Raw genomic sequence first — 23,800 nt, 5'->3', positions numbered from 1 at the left:
TGGCGACATTTTAAGAGATAGTTTATTTAGCATTTTAAAAGTTGATACGTATACTGATTTATTGACAAAAGATCCAAGCGCCAATAAAATTATTGTTATTGTCGGGTTTGATATCCAACATTATTGAAATACGATAGAGAAATAGAATACTCAGATTGAATATATACTACTGATTCACGCGTTTTTAGCTGTTGTAAAGTAGGCTATGCAGATTTATCATGTTCCCCTGTTTCGGATCAAGATCATTTGTATGTAGGTAGACAATTCGGGGCACAACTGATATTGAAATAATATTCGCGAATATCTGAGGCACTGAAAATCGGGATTCTGACAGCAGGAGCCTTGCTATAGTTTGACCGGTCAGGTTATTTTTGTAACATTCATCCCGTAGTCCATGCTAAGCAATGTCTATTTACAAAATTAACTCCACAGTTGGTATCATTAGAAATTCCATCGTAGAATAATATAAAAAAAAGAAACAGCAAAACGAAAAATACAAATGATTGTTAACACAATGATTTCCGAACTGTACTATTTAGTAAATCACATTGCGAATGTCGGAATTAGAAATACGTGTATATGGATAAGGGTACGCTACGCTCCTTCATTCCTACTAAGGAATCATAAAATTCTAAAGTGTACAACTGTAAACGCCTTTTTATAACGATAGGTCATAGTGCAACCTAAAAGTTAAAACGGGGAAAGGTAGGCTCTTGGTAGGCTGCCATAGTACTGATACCATTTGCGAATTTATCCCTCTATAGCCCTAGCGTATAGCTGCATGGCTGGCACCAAGCTGCCGCCTGAGCAACACTTACGCGGAAAACATGCAGTTCCATTGTTCTATAACATATTGCATTGCCGAACACGCAATGCTTAGTCAAGTTCAGACTTCCATTCTTATCGGGAGTTGATCGCGCGTCTCGCTCATCGGATAGTATTGCATTCTCTCGGCGGTCAAGCTTATATAAGAAGAAGGGATAGCAGACCGCTAAAAAGTAAAACGCATATCGATACGGGTGTGGTCGATTGCGCGCTGCCCTTTTGCTTTTCAGCCGCTGTCGGAGCCTGTATGTTTCCAGTTATGCGAATTTGCGTCGTATCCGGTATCCTGCTGGTCGCCACGGCGTCTGACTTCTTGCCTGGCGTGTTTGGTGTTCTGCTCGTTGGCCGGGCGGTACTCCGAACAGCATGTGGAGTTGACTTGGTGGACGACGCTTTCGCAACAGACGTTGTCTTGTAGTTCACAGTACTCGTGGGCGAGTTGTCTGCTGATAACGAAGGTTTAGTTGCGAGTACAAGATTATTTACACCGTTATGTCGAGTTGTTGCGCGCTCTGGCGATGTTTCTGACGTGGTCATTAGTAGGTTGTTTTTTACTACCCGCTCATCGCCGCTGGTTGTGGCGAGTTCGCTGTCACTTCGGCTCGATTTTGTGGTGAAACCAATACTGTCGGCTGTAGTTTCCTCGGGCATTTGTACGGTTTCTTGTGTGGTTACCTCCGACTCTTGTGTCGTTGTGGCATCTGCCTCACTTGATTCTGTGGTCTCAAACTCATCTGCGGCCTCCGTAGACGCATTGGTGGCAGCAACCTCAGTCGGTATATACACATCGGTGGTGGAAACATCAATGGCCACAGTGACAGCTTCGGTTGCTGTGAGATCGTCAGTTGTAGCGACGCCTACATCTGAAATCGTTGTAGCCACTCCAACTGTCGTAAACAGTAACTCATCGACGGTTGTGGCCTCCTCGATATACTGTGTCGTGGTGTCGTCATTAGATGCAGTGGATTCTGCATTAACGGTGGTATAATATTCATCTGGAATGGACGCAAACGCTAAGAGACAGCTGGCGACGGGAAATAAAAAACATAATTTTACCTTCCATCGTTGTTTCATCCATTTCCGTTGTGAAAATCGGGGGCCGGGGAAAGGAGGTAGTTGCTGCTACTGCTGTTAATAATTCAAAAATAGTTAATGCAAAGTATGGATGTAACGCTTATGTCTGAAGCAGACTTGAACAACTAAATGATTCTAGTTGCAAAAGACAAATTAGAACGAAACACTGATTATCTAATTCTAATCTAATCTAATGATCCTTTTCATATTCATTCTAATCTAATTTATTGTCTTCCTGAAAATGCTGCAGAAGAACTGCATAGTCCGAAACGAGCGAAGCTTGGTGTACAGACATTTCCCATTTCCTTGCTTATAAGAATGAACGGTGATTTGACGTAAACTAAAGTTAGTTCAAGTTTATTTTCGCAGTTTTCGCGATTTTTGTAATTCCAAGCAAATTTGGAAATATCTGCGTAGATATAATTCTAATTCTAATCTATTTTAGAAAAAGTGTAGTCACAAGTTAAATTCTAGTATAATTTGGAATAGCTGAACAGTTTCTGGCCTGAAGCGGGCAAACCTTACAATAGCATTGATTGGGATCAGGTTAACCTCGCTATTGGAGAGACGGAGGATTATTGAATATATTCTTTCTCGAGTTTTCTATCACTGCCTGGTAGCCTATGCGCCACATATATCAACATCTGTGATATGAGCATGGCTACGTAACGAATATCCTGCTTACATATGCATAGGTGACCACTTTCGTCGTCTTTTCCCGGGCAATCCGCAGTTCCATCGCACATCTTCGCGTCCGGAATGCACGTAGTGCTGTTCTCGCAAGGGTAGTCCTCCTCATTTTCGCATGGCATGTTATCTGGGAAAATTCAAGGGATGAATACAGAAAGACAGAGACGGGACCGACTTGGACGACTAGGAAATTTTCAGCTTTTCCAAATTAAATTACAATTAGAATTATACCTACAGTTTTTCCGAATTAGATTGTGTTAGAATATCTTAATTTGTGAAAACTTGGAAGTTGAATAAATTTCAGTTCTTACTAAATTAGAGATTATTTTCGTAAGCAAGAGAATGGAAATTTCATGCACAAGCTTGACTCGTTTTGCACAATACAGTATGGAATTTTAAGAAAACAACATAAATTATATTCGAATTAAAATTAGAGCATTTCACTCTAATTAGTCAAATTAGGCAACTAGAGTTATCTAGCTGGGGCCCTGAGCGGAATCGGACTGGAGTGTGTGCGGATATCCTGGCGAGAGAACGTATTGGTATAATCCATAGCCGCAACACCAATGGGTTGCGGATTCTAGGCCGACCGAGGTCGACTGCAGTATTCCTACCTAAGTGTTGGAGGTTTATCTAGGCTCCTCCTCGCCACCTCATCCGCGCAAGCGGTGTCTTTAAAATAGCCTAGAAGTGGGCCGTGCTACAAGCCGGCAGCTACGGAATCCAAAATAAGGAATATCGGTCTGGTGTAAATGACCATAGTCGGCATATAGCCGACAAACACCACAAGCAACAAAGCAAGCGGATATCATTCTAACTGAAATCTTTACACTCACGGTCAAGCAACAAGAATAGCTGACAGTTAATCTGACACGCATGGCTATTTGTACCAAATTTAAAGTGTGAGACCAAGTATAGCCAGGCTGGTGTATGTTGACAAGTACGGAGCTACGGACGGACACACCAATACTATACTTGGAAGGCATTGATTCGGATTAAGTCAGCCCGAGCACGCGAAAAGCTAGCGCATTTAGAAAAGCGCATTTGCATAATGCGACTGCAGCAAGCTTGCAGCACACTCACAGAGGAAAAATTCTTCATCCATTTCGACCCGATCTGCAAACATCATGTAACGTGCAATTAACGGATAAACCGCAAAATTAACAAACGGTACCTTTCCAGTTAACTTCGGAACACGGCTTTTCGTAGATCGTTATGTCGTCGATCGCGATGTCTGCAGTGTAACTTCTACCGATCACGCCGGCGAAAATGACCTGGGCGTTAAATGTCAAGTGTTTGCTGTCTGATTGTTATAAGGCAACTAACGAAACGCTTAATTACATATCTTCGCGACTGATGCAGTACAATCAGTCAATGCCAGGAATCTCAAAGGCGCAATCACGATAGAATTTTCGTTTCTTCTCATATTATAATGGAGTAAACAACAATAGTACAATAGGGATTTGAACTGACATTGGACATACGCAAACACCTATACTATAATAATGTAATGGCTCTATCAACATTGCGTCGAGTATTAGTGAATTTTGAATATTCATAATGATAACAATTCTGAACGGAGCGAAGAGATGATATAAATCGTTACGTGCAGATTCGTTGCTTCCCTTTGCATTTAATTGAAATTACGTTGTTGTTTGTAATTTTATTTTTTGTATTCATAGTACTACATTGGTCGTTTTATTTACACCAGGTCCATATTCTTTATTATGGGTACAGATCTGCCATTTGTAGCAAAGCCCACGTTCCTACCGGGATTTTTGCAAGACACTGCTTACGCAGAAGAGATTCTGTAGCAACAAGATAATGATAGTCACAATCCGTTATTTCATCGCCCATAATATTTACATCCGGCTCAAATTCAAACATTCTTCCTCGCTATCATAATTTGCGCTTGATGCAAAACTGAAACTTGAGAGTCTATAACTATTTCAAATATAAGCATATATTATGCACACCAATAATGATTTCACTTGGGAACGCGATGCTGCGATCAGTTGCAGCGCTTTAGAAGCGGTTAATGAACAGGATTACAAAGGTGATACTTCATTCTATGTATCAGCGTAATGCCAAATCGAAGTGAAAAGTAACATAAATATGGCACAGCGATTGCTTGGTCATTGTGCTGTTTAATGAGTTACTCCACCAAGAGAATGCCTATTTTCATCCTCATGGGTGTAATGTAATGTATTGAGGAGGTAACGCCTATACACAGATAACGCCTATATACATGTTGCTAATTGTTGGCAATAGAGACCATGAATACGGCCTGTATACAGTATATTATACACAGTACACATGTCTCTAGCGTGTGTTGGGACTTGGACTATCATGGGCTTGGCAGAGCCTGGAATTACAGGATTACGGTTGCTGTCTTCTATTTGCATCGGGATATATGCCTGCATAAATAGATCTAAATTTTCTGATGCGACTGGGTAATCAGATAATAACCTCATATTAATCTAAATGTGTGGGACGTGGGTATTTGTGACAAAGAGTTCATACCAATCCCAGCTTCAGCGTACGTAATATCGGGGCTTACCTTACAAACATATGACGGTGACAGTTGATCTTATCGATTGATTCTATATTGCGACTGAGAATTATTCAATCAACATCAGTTGTCGTTTTGATTTTGAGAACTTTTTTTTAGCAAGCAACCCTGAGATTTCGATAAATAACGCCGTAAATTGCTACTCAGTTACAACTTACCAGTAGATGTAATGATTTGCAAGACGTGTCTAAACTATTATGCTTATATGCTATTACTTACGCCTATATATATCAAATTCATAGTGGATGTATACATTTCATTTTTACATTCGTAAGTCGGTTAAGGTAGCTAGAACACGACATTATACCTTCATTGGCTCTTCGATTTTCTTGATGGAAACAAGTGCGTGTTTCCATTCATCGCCTTGGTCACCGGACATTCTCCATTCTATCAAACGCCGATCCCCAATCGCAAACCCCACGATGAGTGATCCCATAGTTTTGCCATGCATGTGATACCTACAGGTATACGTACATAATTAGCGATGAAACCAGTAACTGCACAAGATGTAGGCCACCATCTGATCTACACACTTCTGAATTTGTGAGGGATGTAACGAAATGCAGCGATAGTTTGATATTTTTATCCTCTCACCAGAATTCGAGACAATATGAAGTATCATCGTCTCGGAATGTGATCTGAGGAGAGGCCAACAGCGCGGTATCATTTTCTTGTCGTGGTTTTGATGACTCGATGAAGGCGTAACTTCCATCTGAAATTGACGTGAAATGCGCCTGAATTCACACTGCAGAGGTAGCCCACAAAAGCAACAACATCGCTATCTGCCAAGATTTAATTGAGTGACGGATAACGTAATAGACATTGCGAGCGACAGTAAGGACCACGAATTTATTTATTCTATACAAGTGGGAATTTGTGGCAGTAAAGATTAGCAACGGTTCCAGTATGCGACCACAATTTCAAGGGCATCGCTATTATTAGATTCAACAGTGATTTCAAATTGTATAAAGCTTTGTCAAAACTCTTGGTCCATCGAATTATGGTATTGCCGAATATAAAAAATAAAGCGATCAAAGGAAAAGTTATTTTCAATTCGGCCAGAGACCAGCCAAACGTCGGTAGCTCGGGAATAATATTTTTAAAAGGCCTGTACATCCGTAAACCATAAATGCAAGTAACAGTAATATATCATATATGGCGATGTGATAGATCTGGAGGAATTTCACGGCATGCAAGAGGCACTTTTCCGCATCCAATATTGTTAGGCTGCTCAGAGAATCTATAAAGCCCTGGGAGAATTTTGCAGCACTGGGCGCAAATATCATATGCGGTTTATCTGACTTACATGATTCTGCTACTACGCGCAAAAATCTCACGATGTAGGTCTAGTCTGATACCAGGCCATGCACATAGCAGTGATGGAAGCGGACCAATTTAACGTTTACATCTGGATTAGGGGGATAGTTCAAGCCTCATTCCTTAGAATCAGTGGCATTTTGGCGATTCAAGATTCCTAATATTTTCTGATGAATTCCCGTTCTTGTTCCTACCGTGATGCAGAGAGGGATATGAATTTGAAATTAAATCAATTTCAATCACAATTGCCAAGATTATAATGTAAGATTAAGGCATTTAAGAAAATGTTCACAGTGTAGAGCCCACTAAGGTTATTTTGTGACCGCATACCTCTGAACTATCAAGATTCGCACACCGAACTCGAACGTGAACTGAACGTTCGCACCCTCTCTAGTCTGTGGTCCGTTTCTAATTTAGGCTAGTCTGTGCCCTGCGGTGTTTGAGCTGAGCTCAAATAAAGGACCAACATAATACTAAAATAACCAAAATAAATATACGCTGACATTGCACTGCACATGAATAAAATAATCAACGGTATTGGACCGATTCTTTGTTTATTTATTATAGTTGTGCTCACCGTAAATACTATTTTATTCAAATCCGAATTTTTCGACGGCAATAACTCCGCTTCCACTGGTTGGAATTGAACCAAATTGGGTGAGCACCGTTTCTATAGACAGCCTAACACTTTCATGAGGTGAACAGAAAATTTCAAATTTTTTATTATTTATTTTTATATAATAAAAAGAAACTTACTTCTCCTGTAGCAAAGAGGTTACTGGCTGGAATTGAACCAAATTTTGTGTGTAGGCTTAAATTAGGTAACCTAACAATTTTATCAAGTAGCCAGTACGATTTGAGAAAAAAAGTCATTTTCGAAGAGCCCTAGTATTTATTCGATAACCAGAAAAATCCTGCCTGGGGTGATTTGATTTCGGGTATTCACGCATGATTACTATGTATATAGTCCGATATCTGGGGTTGAATTTAAAACAAACGGTGTTTAAAACACTCTGTTTAAAACATGTTTTAAACAGTGTTTTGCAGAAAGGCCTTATTAAAAATTGTGTTTTTTTAAGTGATAAAATTATGCCATAATTGTGTATATACTTTCAAAAACACATGTTGTATGAGCCTACGGACAATTTCCACCCCACATAGCCGACGAATATCGATACGGGACGGTTTGAACCCTAAAAATAGTCGGTTCAACATTAATAGTACAGATATTTCGTCAAAGGAGCTATATTTACCCTATATTTTCAATTGCCAATGCCAATCCACTATGACGTCACAATTGAATATTTGTGACATCAATGCTTAGAAAAACAATAAAAAACGTGTTTCAAATTAGGACCTTGTTTTAAACATGTTTGTTTTAAATTGATTTTTGTTCTAAATGCAACCCTACCGATATCAAATTTTATTATAATCCCCACAAGTCATCATCGTTTCCAATGGTGGGGTTCATAACTACTAAAAGACTATATATATGTGCGTGTGCGGGCCGCGGTTTCACTGCTTGGTCTAGTTGTTAATAAGGTTGCGCAATGCACATGCACACCGGCACACCCCTAGATCCTTTACAGTACACCAAATGGAAGTAAGAAGTTAGCTGAGGAAAAGCGGTTTCTGTTGGCCACATTGGTTACGTGAGTCACTTCAGTCACGATACATAACAGCATGTCGGTGCCGATTTTTTTTTTCAATTTTAAAACCAACCTTCGTCGCCCTTCGTATGATCGAATCCCGGACCGGTTTTTTTAGTTGGCGTGCTCCCTTTTGTTACTGCCCAGTCGAACACGTCCTCCCTGGTATTCACATTTTCCCAACCGCTACAGAGGCCATTCTCGAAATCGCAAGAGTGAAGTGCTGTTGGGCAAGAATCGAAGTGCGTAATTTAATAAGGTAATCGGTTGTGCAATGTTCTGAAGTGTATAACCCTACAGTTTCGTTGTAATATCATGTTGTGTGCATTTAACGAATCTTACATCGAATTGGGATTGATGTTGGATTAATTTTCACGACAGCACTGTTGTGTTGATACACGAAAACATAGAGCATCGTATAGGAGCAACCAGCATCAAGACAATTGTGAAGCATATATCTCTAATTATTATTGATCTCTTTTCATCCGGGACATACAACTGTACGATCAGCGTGGGTACTGGATAGTGATGGTACAGTAAGGTACATAAGAGATAGATATCTCTTGCACAACCAGAGTAATATATGAAACTGGAACCTTAGCGGATATGCTGAATGTAGCAAACAGATGTCAGAGCGACCATAGCCTGACACGATAAATAGTGTACTGTGCGACGTACGTACAATCATGTGCAATGTGTATCGATAAAAGACCGTGTCGATTCGTTGCAGTCACATTGCTTACGATCAATAGCCTCTCAGTTGCTTTAGGCAACATGTGGTTATGTCGTGTTAAGTAGGCCTACATCTTCTGTTTCCTGTAGTATAGGCCTATATACGCAGCGCGTGTTTATGCAAATGTCATAATTGATTCCAATGTTTTTTCACACACCTGATGATCTCACGTCAAGCGTCTTCCATGTAAATAGAAATCCCCCCATTTGCATGTCGAGGTCGGAATAGAAGCCGAGTTGCACCGAATTTGTGACACTGGTGAAGGCCGGAAACTTATCCCTCCCGCAATATTTTCCGATAACGATAGGCGACGGGCCGGTCCAAGACGCGCCGAACGGGTTGGGCCCGGGAGTGAACACGACTGGAGCCATGCCTGCGTTGTCAACCACAATCACACCGTCGAAAGGGCAGTCCGGGGGTCCAACCTCGATATCGATGTATTCGAATTTCATCTGAAAATGGATGCATATGATTGCATCGGAAATAATGTTTCAATCAACAATTTTCGGTCCATCAAAAACGCAACCTTTAGGCACCAAGAGATACCTATACTCGATCGGGATTTCTGGAATTTAACGGGACAGGAATCCTCTTTCTGAAACAATTTCCCTCATAAACAGAATGCAAGCATGTCTCGAAATTACTTCCTACATTACAAAATCAAAAGTGCAGAAAATGATTATAGTTTTACCTAGAAATCTGTGAGTAGAAATAGTTGAAAAACATAAACTGTCTGAGTGTGGTGCAATAGGTAAAAGCTACATGAGTACTGTACTTAAAAATTTAGGAGTACTTCATTACTGATCAATGGTGACATACTGGCAATTGCAGGATTACCATATTTTGGGAATCTGAGAAGGGGAGACTTTTTCAAAATTTTCAGACCTACAATACTAGAGTAAAACCCGGAAAATGGTAAATTTCTCCCGAGCGTGTGGTTGGTTGACTAAAAAAGGGTCATTTTTCAGGCTCATGTCCCGAGAATCTCGCTGGACCGTTACTTGTGCACAGATGTCCTAGATCTCAGTTCAATCTCCACGTACAAAGAGGACAAATTCACAAAAAAGAGGACATTTAGGCGTCCGCCGAGGACACTTTCAAATATTCGAAAAAAGAGGGCAAATCCTCTTGAAAAAGAACGTAGGGTAACCCTGGGCAATTGTGCTCAGTGCATACGTTGCTATACACGTGAAGAAAATACTGGATCATTCATGCATCGCAATTCAGAATGTATTCAATTCAACTTCTGTACGGATAGGAACTTACCGATGTAAGGTATGTCAGTGTAGCCAACCTACTATGCTTAATACTAGGCGGGGATAACTAAGAAAAAAGCCGTTACTTTCGCATTGAGATCTGCATGGTACAGGGCGTTATTTTTCTTTCAACGCAATTGCTAAGATCAAGTCATTACTGTGACATGTCAATTGCCGTCGAAAAAAACTCGAAATATCTCGATGAAATCAGTTTCTCCCTATACCGTCGATGACATTGACCGCAATGATTGCACTTATTGTGATACAATCCCGCGAAAAGGAATATTATCGCGGGAATCGCGTAGCATATAAATTGGTAATATGAAACCGCTGGCAAAGTCGCCAACTGTCGATAGCGAACGATCTTAAATCACGGCATTTAAACTACCTGTAATAACAACTGTATCAAGCACAGGAAATATTCGTTTTATTTGGACTAATACTCATATAAAATCAAGACTAATTACATGTGAAATTACTAATAATCGACCAGTTTAGCGTGGGAACACTTCAATTTAATTACGCGATTATACAGACCAGGATCAGTACGCAGCATGTGGATATTTATTTCTCTCTGTATATCTACTCATACAAGTCATACAAATCCATCGACCGCGCATAAAACAGAACCGATACATGATTATAGTTTCCGCAATCCGTCATCTCAGCCGTAGGTCCATGCAATTTTAACTGACAGAGAGATCGCTTCCAATGTTATCCGGACATGCCACCAAGTCCAAAGCGGATTCCGTAGCAACAGAATAAATAGCACTGACAACTAGTATCAATGCAGCTAATTTTGGTCATCCGCTTATCCATACTTTTGTACAGAGTCGCTTAAAGATCTGTCACTAATCATTACTCAAAGTGATTATCTTTACTCCCGATATCAACGTAAACATACGCATATCAAGTAACACGGCACATTGCTATATGCCTAATATTTAGGATTCGATTGATTCCAAATATCAACAAATTTAAATTAAACTCCACAGTATTTTCTGTATTTATCACATCCGTTCACGGCGATTTTCTCAGCGGATACCAATTCTCAAACGGGACTTTTAGTACGCCGCGTTATTGGATGAGCTCCGGATTGACATTTCGAATAAAAGGACTCGGCGAATACAGATAATAAACACCCCGTATGTTGTTTGTATTGTAAATTATGGTTGATTTATTTGACGCTTTGTAAAGACTATTTTAACGGAAGTTTATTCATCCCGTACGGTCGATCAGGTAGGTCACCAAGCACACGTCACCAGTCTCGTGTGAGTCAATCAGGAGACGTCGTCTGCCTGCGTAACTGAAGTCGTAAATTATTTTTCTGTACAAATACGCGATATATACGCGATGACGCAGGTAATTGTGTGCACGCTGTACACTACGCACAGTCGTGCAATATTGTGCGTATGATATCTGGCACAGAATGGCGTGATACAAAATCATAGTTCGCATGCATTGTCCACTTCACAAAACATGGTCCTATCTGACGATTAGTACTGATGTATTCCAACACGCGTTGTTGAAAGTAGATTTGGCCGCATGCACGGGCGCTGGTTCAGATTGTGAGAATTCCTTTCATATATTAATATATTAGGTACACCGATGCTTTTCAGCGATGCCTCGATTTTAGTTATTAGTTGATATCAGCCATGAACTGAACATGTGAAACGAGCTGAGGGGTTTGGTATTTCGGCTTTGGTATGATATGCTTCCAGGCAAAATCTCATATGTTGTAATTTGGATAAGTAGGCATGGTCAAAATAAATCGACTTCACTTAATATTATCATTCCACCGCAACTGTTAAATTTACAAGTTCTGATTATAGAAGTACAATGCACATCGTTGTACTGGAAAGTACTGTGGTAAGTATATTGAGGTGTGAGGTCTGGTGCTTGTGTACTGTACGTATCCGATGAAGCACTGTTTCCAAAGTATGAAGTAGTATGTTTGGATCTACAGCGTGCTTTGTGTCGCCTTCACTTATGATGTAGCTTAGCAGCGCAATGCTTGCAATTCTACCATTACATCAGTTATCTGAAACTAACTGATATTGTCATTGAAGAAAATTCCCTGTGGTCTCACATCAAGCTCATGGTGCGCTATGCCTATTTCTTCGAATGACATGAGAATAATTACCACGGTACGACAATGCATAAATCGATTACAACATAGTTGGATAATTATAATTATCAGAATGGAGGTATCGTTATTATATGATATCCGGTCATCAAGAGGAATATTCTAGTGACAGCATCGAATCTAAGATAAGTCTTAAAATCTGACATATATTCCTTTACATCCGTGTCATAAAAATGCTGTACGCGGCATTTGAAACCTTGTTCCGATACTACTCCGGGGTTACGTATGTAAATATCATCTGATTGACAGATCAAAGTCGGGTTTCGCGCGATGCCGCAGTTTGAAACTCGTGTCATGATTCAAAACATCGCCGCATTAAGAGACGGTCTCCTTACCACTTCACCGTGATGTCTCCTTAGTTGCTGAAGGCGATTCTGGAATTCACCAGTTCTTTCAGGCGTATGCCCGACAATCCTAAGATCACATTCCTTCGATTGGAGCTTGGACTACAATTCGAAATTTCGGATTTGGCTATCTATAGATCTAGGTGTGTTCATGGAAACTGAGTCGAATTATTCAAAGCAATCGGATTTTCGTCACATGCTTGTAAATAATGAAAATGCATAAGGTATTAGTAACCTGGCGCTAACAAGGTAATTGGATCCTAAATACCCAGTCAAAACCAAGAACCTCAATAATTTATTCTGTTCCAATGTAGCTCCACGTTGGTGCTCACTAGGGTTGCACTTAAAACAAAATGTGTTTTAAACCATGTTTTAAACAGTGTTTTAAACAAAGGCCTTTTTAAAAAAATAGTGTTTTTTTTAAAGTTGTAAAATCATGCCTTAATATAGTGTACTTAAAAAAAATTGTATGAGCCTACGGACAATTACTACCAAATATAGCCGACGTATATCGATATGTGATGGTTGGAACCCTTAAAATAGTCGGTTCAACATTAATAGTACAGATATTTCGTCAAAGGAGCTATATTTACCCTATATTTTCCATTGTCAATGTCAATTGACTGTGACGTCACAATTGAATAGTAACTGGATGATTTCATGTGCATATTTTACGACTTCACATGGTAATGACAATAAAAGTGAACGCACGCGCACGATTTCATCACTCCAATCGCATCTATGTAATGATCAAAGGAGATCGGGTTACATCTAACAGTTTATCTCTAAGATGAAAAATGGGTGAAAGGCAGTAAAAGCCATATAGTATTAAAGAAAGACACTCGCTCCAACCAGAATTTGACAACTAGATAATTCTAGTTGCGTAATTAAACTAATTAGAGCAAAGTGCCGGCAATCGAGTTCTAATCTAATTCGCGAAATGTTCCTTGCTCTAATTCTAATTTAATTTGTTCAATGCTTCTATGCTCTAATTTTAATTCTAATCTAATTTCTGGTTTTCCAGAAAATGCTTCAGGAGAACTGTATTGTGCGAAAAGAGTCAAGCTTGCTGTACAGACGTTTGCTATTCTCCTGTTTATGAGAATCAGCTATGGTTTGATAAGAGCTGAACTTGATTAAATGTCCAGGTTATCGGAAATTCAGTAATTCTAATTATGATCTAGTTTGGAAAAAACTGTGTAGCCATAATTCTAAATGTAATCTAGTTGATTTCGGAAAAGCTGAAAATTTCCCACTTGTTCAAGTCTGACTCCAATACACTTGTGCGGCGCGAAGCCAGGGTTATAAATGTGACGTAGGCAACATTAGGGTTACCATATTTTGGAAATCGGAAAGGAGAACACTTTTTCAGAGTTTTCAGACTTGCAAAAAGCAGACGAATTCTCAAAAAACGGTAACTTTTTCCCACTTTGTGGTCGGTTGACTAAAAAATATAACGCCCAAAAGACCGTTTTCTACTCCACGTTGACAGGTGGCTGACTAAAAAAAGGTCAACTTTCTCGCTCAGCGCCCAAAATACCGTTTTCTACTCCACGTTGACAGGCGGCTGACTAAAAAAAAGCGTCAACTTTCTCGCTCAGCGCCCAAAATACCGTTTTCTACTTGACGCTGTCGGGTGGTTGACTAAAAAAATAAATAAAAAAGGTCAACTTTCCGCCCAGCTCCCGATATACCCGCCGTAGCGTCACTTCGGTGCTGATTTACGCCATATCAGTCGCATTTTGCTATAAATATGACCTAAACTATCAAAATAGAGGACAAAATATTTAAAAAAAAGTGGACAAAAGGGCGTCCTCCGAGGACACTTTCAAAAAAGTCAAAAAAGAGGACAAATCCTCTTGAAAGAGGACGTATGGTAACCCTAGGCAACATGAGTTACGTCATAATGTCGATAACATAAAATGCGGGAGAGGCAGAAGAGTCTTCTGACCAACTAGCCTGCACAGTTGTTAAACACATGAAATCCAGCATTTACATCATTATTTCGATTCTTACACGTGGAAAAGTAATATGTGCAGACATTATTTTCATAGATGAGTTAGTTCACCTCACCATAAGCGGACTGTAAATATAGGACAGAAGAAAGAATTCTAGTGAATATATCGTTATTAGGTCACAGAAAAATTATTCCTAAAATGCGCATTTTAACAAATTTTCATACATTTTCAAGCACAAGATGATTGCAGCTCTATGAAACGATAAGAAAGTGAGACCACTGGCATTACAAATATATAAAAATAACTCCATGACGGAACAAACCAAATGATGTTTAGGCGGGGTCTATACGATACTTTAATATCATACGCCCCTGTTAAGTTTTGTGCGAAATCGCATTGTTTGGAGAACCAACTAACGATTTAATCAGCACATGGGACGTTGTATCAGCTGCAAATCCTGACTACGTTGCACAACTGATATCGATCTTCCACGGAGAAATATTACTTGAGCTGGAGCACCGGTATATATTTTCGATAAGATTGAATTGATGAAAATCACAGCACGAACAGAAATAATTTTAATACATCAGCAGTCTTTGAAATAGCAAAATAGTTAAGTTATTGTTCCCTTTGCTCTCAGCTCTCACGTTAACGGCAGGAGCATGTCACGGTGTAGTGAGGTAACTGATATCCGCACGTGTGGAGTTATCGGTATGATTGGAATTGGCATAAGAAATTCCAGAATTACATCCAGGAATAGGAAATGTCACGCAGACATCACATGGCTCGTGATGTTATGAATTGGCGGGGATCGCACGAAGACCGTTCGAAATCAGTTGATTAATGCCAAAGTTCAGATAAGTTTGCTGCAGTAGTAATCGTGAAAATTGCATGCGCATTGCACAACCTTCTTCGACATCGTTTAACTCAAATGACACTGTAATATTCTCCTGATTTAAAATATTTACGCATTACATGGCCCGGAGGCCATCAAAGGCAAACAACGACAGTTGATATATTGGATACAATTAGGATACTGTTGTTTCAATGACCCCGGGTTCAGTATCTTAACAGGGATACGTTACATTCACTCCGATGACTCGAATATTGTATACTTTTCAAAGTCACGGGATCGCGTATGTGTATGTAATCACAAATATTCCATAATGCTCAGCTTATTTCACACCGAAAATATATACTTCCTGGGGCTATGAGATGATATGTCAAATTATTCATCGAGATTAGAAACGTCAGAAGAATGCTTATATAAATAATAAACAGTTGGTAGGCCTACTATAGACTATGCACCGTAAGCCATACACACCAGCAACAATTTTCCTTCGTCTGCCGTTATTGACCATGTACAGTTACTGTTCGACGAGTAGTTTTGGACAGGATAGCCGGGGCTGATGATTTGTCCTTGATTTGCGAAAATTTGCCCACCGCATTCCACACCTGCAGAACGATACGTGTCATGCCGAGTTTGGAAAGTTTTCGCTATCGGCTCATAGACAAATTCATTGAATGAGCCCGACGACAATTGTCGCAGATAATTAGAAAATCTCGACGACAGGTGTTGATAGCTGACATCACAGATCAACATATTATTGTAGGTGTAATTGGCTCAATCATTGCGATTTTCCACGTATTTTAAATATTAGCTAGCGTCCGGATAAAACGTGATTCATTGCAGAGGCGTCTATGCAAGCCTAAATGACATAATCGCTCGAGTAATGCGAATATCGAGTGCATTGTAAATTGTCATATATTGTGACTGAAATGAAAGTCATTTAAATACTTATTCCCAAAGCAATCTATATCCTGTTCCTCCATACATAAATAATATTTTGAACAATATGCAATGCAAGGTATAAGCGTATTGGACAAGTACGTCTATGCGGGCAATGGGCATTGTGCACCGGCTCCTTATTCAGGCACGCATACGGGCAACGGCGAGACACCAAGTGAGCAAAATGACGTAATTGCATTCTTGGCGCCACCTTGCAAGTGAGTGACCATCTCAGAGCTAAACCTGGTCATATTATGTTTCCATCCCAACTACGCCCTTCACAGGTAACAGCAATGATCTGTTTAGTATAGTGGTTCTAAATCTTTTCGTCTTCGCGGACCCCCTTTGGACCGTCACGTACCCCCGCGCATCCCCCAATTTTAGCTCAAATTTAGCTCTATTACCGTGCAATCGCCATTTAACTGTAGGCTATTGATAAACAGCAACAAAATGACTTTTGTCAAAATTAATATCATGCTATATTCAAGTAGAAATTGGTAAGATGTATATCATTTCAAAGTCCATTGTATGGCTGCATTTCTTGGAATACACTGCCGCGCCGTCGATTTGACGTGAGGGAGTGCCGAAAATCCATTAATTTCCACAAAATAGGTGGTGGCAAATGTATAATAGCCCGTAACGCTTCCGACGACACCTTTGGGTCTGATCGCAACTTAAATTGGTACCAATATAACATCAGGACTAGTCATTTCTATGTAGCAGCTCATCTTGAAGTTATTCTGGAATAGCGGTTATGTATATCATAGGATGGATGTTTTTGCAAGCGAATTTATTCCGAAACCCCAAAAAAACTCTCTAATCAGCAATATCAGTAGAATATTCCATCTCGAACGGCCATTCTGTTTACGTGAGTCCTTAAGTTTTAGTAGTTATGAAGTGAAATCGCTTCGTGATTTCTCTATTTTTAAAACAATAGAAATTAGGTTATCACACATTTTTACAAATTTGTAGATTTCGCGGACCCCCTGAAATTGCTTCGCGGACACCCGGTTGAGAACCACTGGTTTAGTAGATTAGCTAGCGAATCTCATGGCAAAATATCAGCGAATTTCAAGTCTTTAGGGTTTTTATCGCTACTAATTGTTGAAAATGAAATACTGTGGTGCTTTTCACATTATGGGTCTGGCGTGCCACGGCCAAGGGTACAAGTCCCGACTCCGAATACCAAAGGAAAATGAAATATAGTAAAGATGCTACCCACCTTTCGAAATTGCCGTGGTGACTGGCTCCGGTACATTATCATCGGGGGATTTACCAGCCGACACTCTTGATAACGGCACTGGAGATAAGCTATCGACAAGGATCTGTCCAGCGTAAAGGTAAACCGATAGCCAAAACACTACTCCTTTTGCTAAGTAATCCATATCGGAAACTTTTCATGCGTATATACTGCACAGATATATTTCTGAAACGCACGAAAATAATGCATGAAACAGCAGTTCACGATGCAAGTCCTGTAGTATGTTGTCGATACACCGGTACTATACGTTCAATAACCACTTCATTACGGTAACCTTTGCGCTAAACCGATGAAATATTCAGGTGGCGTACCGGCAATAACGGCACGCTTTTCAAGGATAACTACGTTAACAGCATTGGGCTATGTCAAAACGTAGCACGATCAGTTCACGCCAAAGTGGATTTTTGATTAGCGTGTCAGATATAAATAACGAGACTTTTTAATAAAATTCTATAATTGGCGAAAGATAACAATTAATATTAATACCTGCTGCTTAATCGCGAGAACTGCATTTTTCAGATCAAAAATATCCACGTGCAAAATCAGAGTAGATATATTTGAGTTTTTCTCCCCTTTCTATGAGCCTTCATAACACACTATTAAAAATAGGTACCACTTGGCAAGCTGCAAAACTTTTCTATGCGGGCAGCGGGTTTCACATCCCTAGCCTATACAATCCACGCGGTAGCGTCACATAATTGGGCGACTTACTCAGTCATTCCACATGAGCTCTACCTTTGATGTACTACCCTAACACGGTAACGGTCTGATACTGGAAGGTGTGTCGCAGAAGAGAAACGAAACGATGAATTCCTTATATTTTATCGCATCAAGCGATCGCCTACTTGTCGTCATCAGATTTCTTCTATTTCGTGGTTCAATTTCGATTAATTGCCAGGTTGCATAGGAGAGGCGTTCTAAACCTTCCTTTCTCATTTACATTTGGGCAGGTATAATTGCTGTCGGCGTCACGAGGTAATTATATTATGCGTCGTCACGTTCTTCAAAACAACTCTCAATAGAGCCGTAACATTAAACGTGCAAACGTATCGGAATTACTGGGTTTCATTGCCGATTTTATGTACGTTTTTACAAGGGCATGCGGCGGTTGACAAGCATTTAAATTTGCATTCTATTAGACCGTGATATTTCATACCACACCGTGAGCAACATGTGGCGAAAATCTGAAGTGTTATTCACGGTACAGGTGTGCGCGTCCTCCTCAGGAAAGCACGTAACACTCCATTTTTACAAACAATTTGTGCTTAAGGTTAATAATCTTAGAATATTGCCCATATGCGTCAGCCACTGTTTTGTTTGATTACTTATCGTGTTATAGCGTTCCCATGGCAGCAAATTCTAACATAATTAGGGATGGGCCGACAGGATTGATTGACTGATCCGGCCACGAGTTGAACATTCGAGTACGCCTTTAAATTTCGTAAAGGTATTAAAAGATCCGTAACTTCGATTTTTACCTTGCCTTTGCCGAATTCCAAAGTCATGCCAAACACACATAAATCCCATGATCATCTTTGCCTTGTGCTACCTGATTTTATTCTAAGAGCACGGCGGTTCGGGATTTTAGTATCCTACCATGGTTGCATAGAAATCAAAATCAACCATATTCGAAACGATTAGCCTCGCTGCAGGAACAAGATGTAGTGACCAGGGGGCGTGGCCAGGACGGAAATCTGATTTTGTCACTCAAAGAGAGAGAGAGAGAGAGACGGGTACTCCAAAATCGATCATAGAATGATCTCAACTCAATCAGTGACCACAATAAACAATATGTTCATGTCCAAGTCCATGTCCAACTGTCCGAATGTCCATATTGCCAAATTCATTCCACTCGAAACTTTTCAACTGACTCTCATCAGCGAACGTCAATAAATGCGGTTCGCAAAATTATATCGTTGCTGCAACATTGAAGTTCTGTACTTCTAGAAGCCTATTCAATCAGTGCTGTTACTTCATATATAATTCGGCTCTGCACCTTCGGCTCTGCTCGAATTCAAGCAGGCCCAGTCTACTGTTCTTTGCTCTGGCCATAAAACTCATTCATTACGAACAATTGTCAGGGCAATCCGAAATGGGTGGGCACTTTACACCGACTCCCGGATACTAATCTTATAACAGCTGCATAAGTGTTAGATTTCGACGCAGACCTCAATCGCTTTTCGCAGGTTCTCCTGGTCAGTCTCTCAGGCCTGCAGGCTATCCCACCGTGAATGAGCTTGAATTATGATATATGGATACAAGCTATAGTGCCCGAATAGCTAAATAAGACGGATTAAAACCATTTTCGTGTAACACGATATATTTAAAGTCGAACAGGTAGGCTCTTGTACATGTGAGAAAACCTCGAGGCCTCACCAAAATCACTATCGACTGACTACAGAAATAACTTTCGCCGCGGGGCTGCTACCGGATCTTCCCGGTAATATCTCACAGTGCCGACAGACTTCTGGCACAGCACAACAGGTGAGGGGAATCTTACCGACAATTATATCGATCTAGCTTGCAGTAATTGCGATCACTACATGTTACTAAACAAATTAACTAGAAAGAAATTCGCATCTAAAAGACGCCGCGTAATTGGAAACAACGCGCAATGAAAACGATTGTAAATGACGCTATCACACATGAACGTACTTCTCCGTAATAAGGATCTCGCAAACATTATTTAGATTGGTCGCAATTCTTTTATAGGAACAGGTGCAGAAATCTAATTCCCATTTTGGATGAGAGAAATTATCAACTCTTGTAAAAGTTTATGTTGTGACGACTTTTATTGATCGTACTGCACGTAACGTTATTCTAAAATAGATCCATATTTACAGCTTACCGCACAGATCTGTAAGAGTCTGTTGTGTACCTTTGTCCTTTATGCCCGGTTCTGCGATATCGGTGCCCGGAATTAACCTTGGCACATTTCTGGGGCACCTGCAGTCTCAGATAAATAATCTCAGTATGACACATTTGTATACACTGTAGGTTTGATGTTGCAAATCCTCTCATATGGCGCAAGATGACCTATTTATGGATTACTTTGATTAAAATGCATGCAAGACAAATAGCCTATTTGCTACTTAATGCAGCTCTCGGTCTGCCGTAGTGATTTCATCGCGTAACAATAGTACATGAATAGATGTATGATATAACTTTCGATCATTCTATGCCGTCCATAAATATGCATATAAATGATAATAAGTATTGTAATTTAAGGTGTTACTTTTCATTTTCATATTAGGTGATCATGATCAAGACAGACGAGGGCCCCGTTTTAGATATTTGTGTTTTAAATGCATTGTAAAGTCAACCCTCGGTACGCCACTTCGCAGTTGCCTTTCGTTATTTACTATACTGGCTCAAGTAATTTGTCATTATGTTGTTTGGATTCCTTCGTAAGATGGGATTTTATAGTATAAATTTGCTAAATGTATTGTCATTAAAATATGAATGAGTTATTATATAGTCGAGTCGAGCGGTTGTTATGTAGTACGATGATCGTACCAACCAAGTTTCAACCATAGCAAAGGTGCAAATCATATCATCTGCACTCTCTGGTAAATGATTTTACTCCCATTCCGACGGGACAGGCAGAAGCGATTCAAATACAGCATTTCCTATGGAAATACGCAAGAGGTGGAGTAGATTACGTGTAGGCTACCACTGTTTACATATTTTTGGGATGGTACACGAAACAGAGACTCCACTTCCGACGTATAGAACGGCTGGTAAGCTACGGCCGGGATCGACCGCGACCAATCTCGAACACGCAGCAACTCACTGGTTTCACGACAGTGAAATATACCCCCTCACCTATGTTGGCAACTGCAACTGTGTTTTCATTCCGTGAGTTCGTTTGTAAAATGCGGCAAATTGAACGTTCTGAACGACTATTGAAGGAAAACAAAATTTTTCTGGGTGGCTCGCGGGCCAGATTGCGTTCAAACAGGTCAAAACAACAGACGCGCCGGAGGTGCACGACCCATGATTACAGTCGTCCGAGGTGGTCAGTAAAGAAACGATGTACTTCTCCTTTTTCGGAGCACTCAAGCAGGTTTTGTCAACTTGCACCAACAAAGTGGTTCTGTTTTTGACCGCTTCCAATTCCACTTGTCAGTATTTAGGCAAAACTAATACCTACCCTGTTGACTTTGAATTTCGCAAGAAAGAAGTTTTCTGATGTCTTTCCATCACGTCGTGAGAGAAATTGCTGTAACGACAGAACGAAATATCACATTAACTTATAACTTATTTCTGACATTTCAGGAATTGGTAGTGTCATTTGTCATTTATTTCGAAAGTGTAGTCACCCCCGATGGATTGCAAAAAAAGTATGGGGACGCCGAGATTTAAGTTACTCAAATTGTCGTACCAGCAGTCAACAGAAGACTCTTGTTTCGTTGGCTTTTACTACCTTAAATATTGGCGTCAAATAAAACAGTAACAGTAACAGTAGCGTAATCAACAGATTTGGAAACCAATGAGTAGAAAAGCAATGACTGCATGATGCACGATGGCTTGAATACAAAAGAATATACGAATCACCACAATCGGCCGATCTCTTTTCTAAATTCATTTTGTTTAGATTCATAGTCATAGCCCAGCGGTGAAAAGTCGGAACCGTAGGTATAAGTTGCACTGCCCTTTTGCTTCGTCACCATCTTGCAAGTTTGACATTTTGAATTCATCGATCATCAACTATCACTATCACTCACCTGGTTTACACACAAGATATTTACACCTGGGTGCAGTAAATATTGTTATGGCGCTATGTGAAATTCGGGTGTAAGGTGACATTTACAGTGTCATATTTCAGACTCTGAGCGACTCCAGTCAACCTGACTATACGCCCTTACATAAGAATAAGAAGACATTTTGTCTGAATGTTACTTCCCCGTTAAGCTTTCAGTAAGTAAATAAACAATTTGGACTGATTACGAACTTCACAAGAACTACGGAAAGGTTATCGGTTTGCTTTCTGGAAAATTCTTGCAAATGTCACAGGTATACAAGTTCCGGTAGAATTTCACGTGTGCTGATGATCACAAGAAACCGCAATATTGGCCTAAGCGTGTCTCGAGCGTACGAGTGGATTCAACGTAAGTAGGCAAATTTGCGAGGGAACTATACCTGCCTGTGAGAAAACAATGCGCACCAACCAGCACGCAAAGATTTTCGGGTATATAATCGGGCATGGTAATAGGTCCAGAGTTGGATCAATTACATTATTTCAGTTCAATTACAATTACAATTACTTTCATGAATGTTTCAATTACATTACAATTACAATTACTCCATGCTAAAAATATCAAATTACAATTACAATTACAATTACTCCTTGCATGCATCAATTACATTACAATTACAATTACAATTACTCCTTGCATGCATCAATTACATTACAATTACAATTACAATTGCTGCTGTTGAACATTTAATTGAATAGTCATAAATTCAACCGTGGTCCTTGACAACCGTAGCGTCGTATTTAACAACAATTCAAGTCTAGTTCAGATTGTGTAGTAATAATTGCGTTGATGTGCGTACATAGTATGCTATGTAAGATGTCACTGTGACGTAATGTAAGCGTGTTTTGTATGCTAGGTAATTATGGCTCACGTAATTGGAAATGTAAAATGTTATTTACCTAATTTCCTATGGGTTAGGATTGAGGATAGGGTGCAGTATGTCGTTGAAAAAGTATTATAATATATGCATGTGTTGGATTTGCGTATATAGTATATAATTAAAGAAACAATATTATTTTTATCGAGGGACGTAGGAATTAGGATGAGGAGTAAAAACAAAACCGTGCTTTGTCAGATAAGACGTTATATAATATCCAGTGGTCTGGTTAGTTAGCCAGACGAAATAACGATGCATCATCGTGATCTGAAATCGTATTGTAGATTGCCAACCCACGGATAGATGAGCAATATGTGAGTCACGGATGAATGTACTGACAAACGTACTGAAAAGTCGGCTAAAACCAGCAAACTTTATAGTCCTAGAGCTGGCGATCCATGCGTCCAAATTTGATGCATCTGGTCTTCATCGTAAGCTATTGATGTACTAATTCCGAAAATACAAAATAAAATCTCGTCAGGGCAATGTAACTGCTCCAAAATAGCCGTTTAAGGCCGACTGTTCTGAAAAGTGAGAGCGCTGCAGCAG

The 23,800-nt window shown here is 39.9% G+C and overlaps 1 protein-coding gene across 3 annotated transcripts; it reads right to left on the bottom strand.

Moving 5' to 3' along the window:
- Positions 1-5: 5 nt before the first annotated feature.
- Positions 6-17,778, bottom strand: LOC145456950 (uncharacterized). Of its 3 annotated transcripts, none has more exons than XM_080335097.1 (11): positions 17,576-17,778; positions 15,889-16,019; positions 9,018-9,312; positions 8,201-8,350; positions 5,756-5,873; positions 5,469-5,619; positions 3,764-3,863; positions 3,673-3,705; positions 2,585-2,716; positions 1,882-1,953; positions 6-1,820 (listed from the first exon to the last, which is right to left on the bottom strand). In XM_080335097.1, the coding sequence occupies exons 1-11, from the start codon at positions 17,736-17,738 to the stop codon at positions 964-966; spliced, it is 2,202 nt and encodes a 733-aa protein (XP_080191223.1). In that variant the 5' UTR covers positions 17,739-17,778; the 3' UTR covers positions 6-963. The 3 variants fall into 3 exon arrangements, with proteins under 3 accessions (XP_080191223.1, XP_080191224.1, XP_080191225.1); XM_080335098.1 differs by having other exon boundaries at positions 1,882-1,950; XM_080335099.1 differs by lacking the exon at positions 3,673-3,705.
- Positions 17,779-23,800: the final 6,022 nt, after the last annotated feature.

The sequence above is a fragment of the Botryllus schlosseri genome, chromosome 15, assembly GCF_051294905.1.
Source record: "Botryllus schlosseri isolate E-star chromosome 15, Bs_hap1, whole genome shotgun sequence".
NCBI classification, from domain to species: Eukaryota; Metazoa; Chordata; class Ascidiacea; order Stolidobranchia; family Styelidae; genus Botryllus; species Botryllus schlosseri.
This window is presented reverse-complemented; position numbering and strand designations above follow the sequence as displayed.

Coding starts and splice junctions, on each gene's coding strand:
- LOC145456950 (XM_080335097.1), bottom strand. CDS start 17,738: ATGGATTACTTAGCAAAAGGAGTAGTGTTTTGGCTATCGGTTTACCTT. Junction 16,020..17,575: donor CACCACGGCAATTTCGAAAG/GTGGGTAGCATC, acceptor ATCGTTCTGCAG/GTGTGGAATGCGGTGGGCAA. Junction 3,864..5,468: donor AAATCGAAGAGCCAATGAAG/GTATAATGTCGT, acceptor TTTAACGCCCAG/GTCATTTTCGCCGGCGTGAT.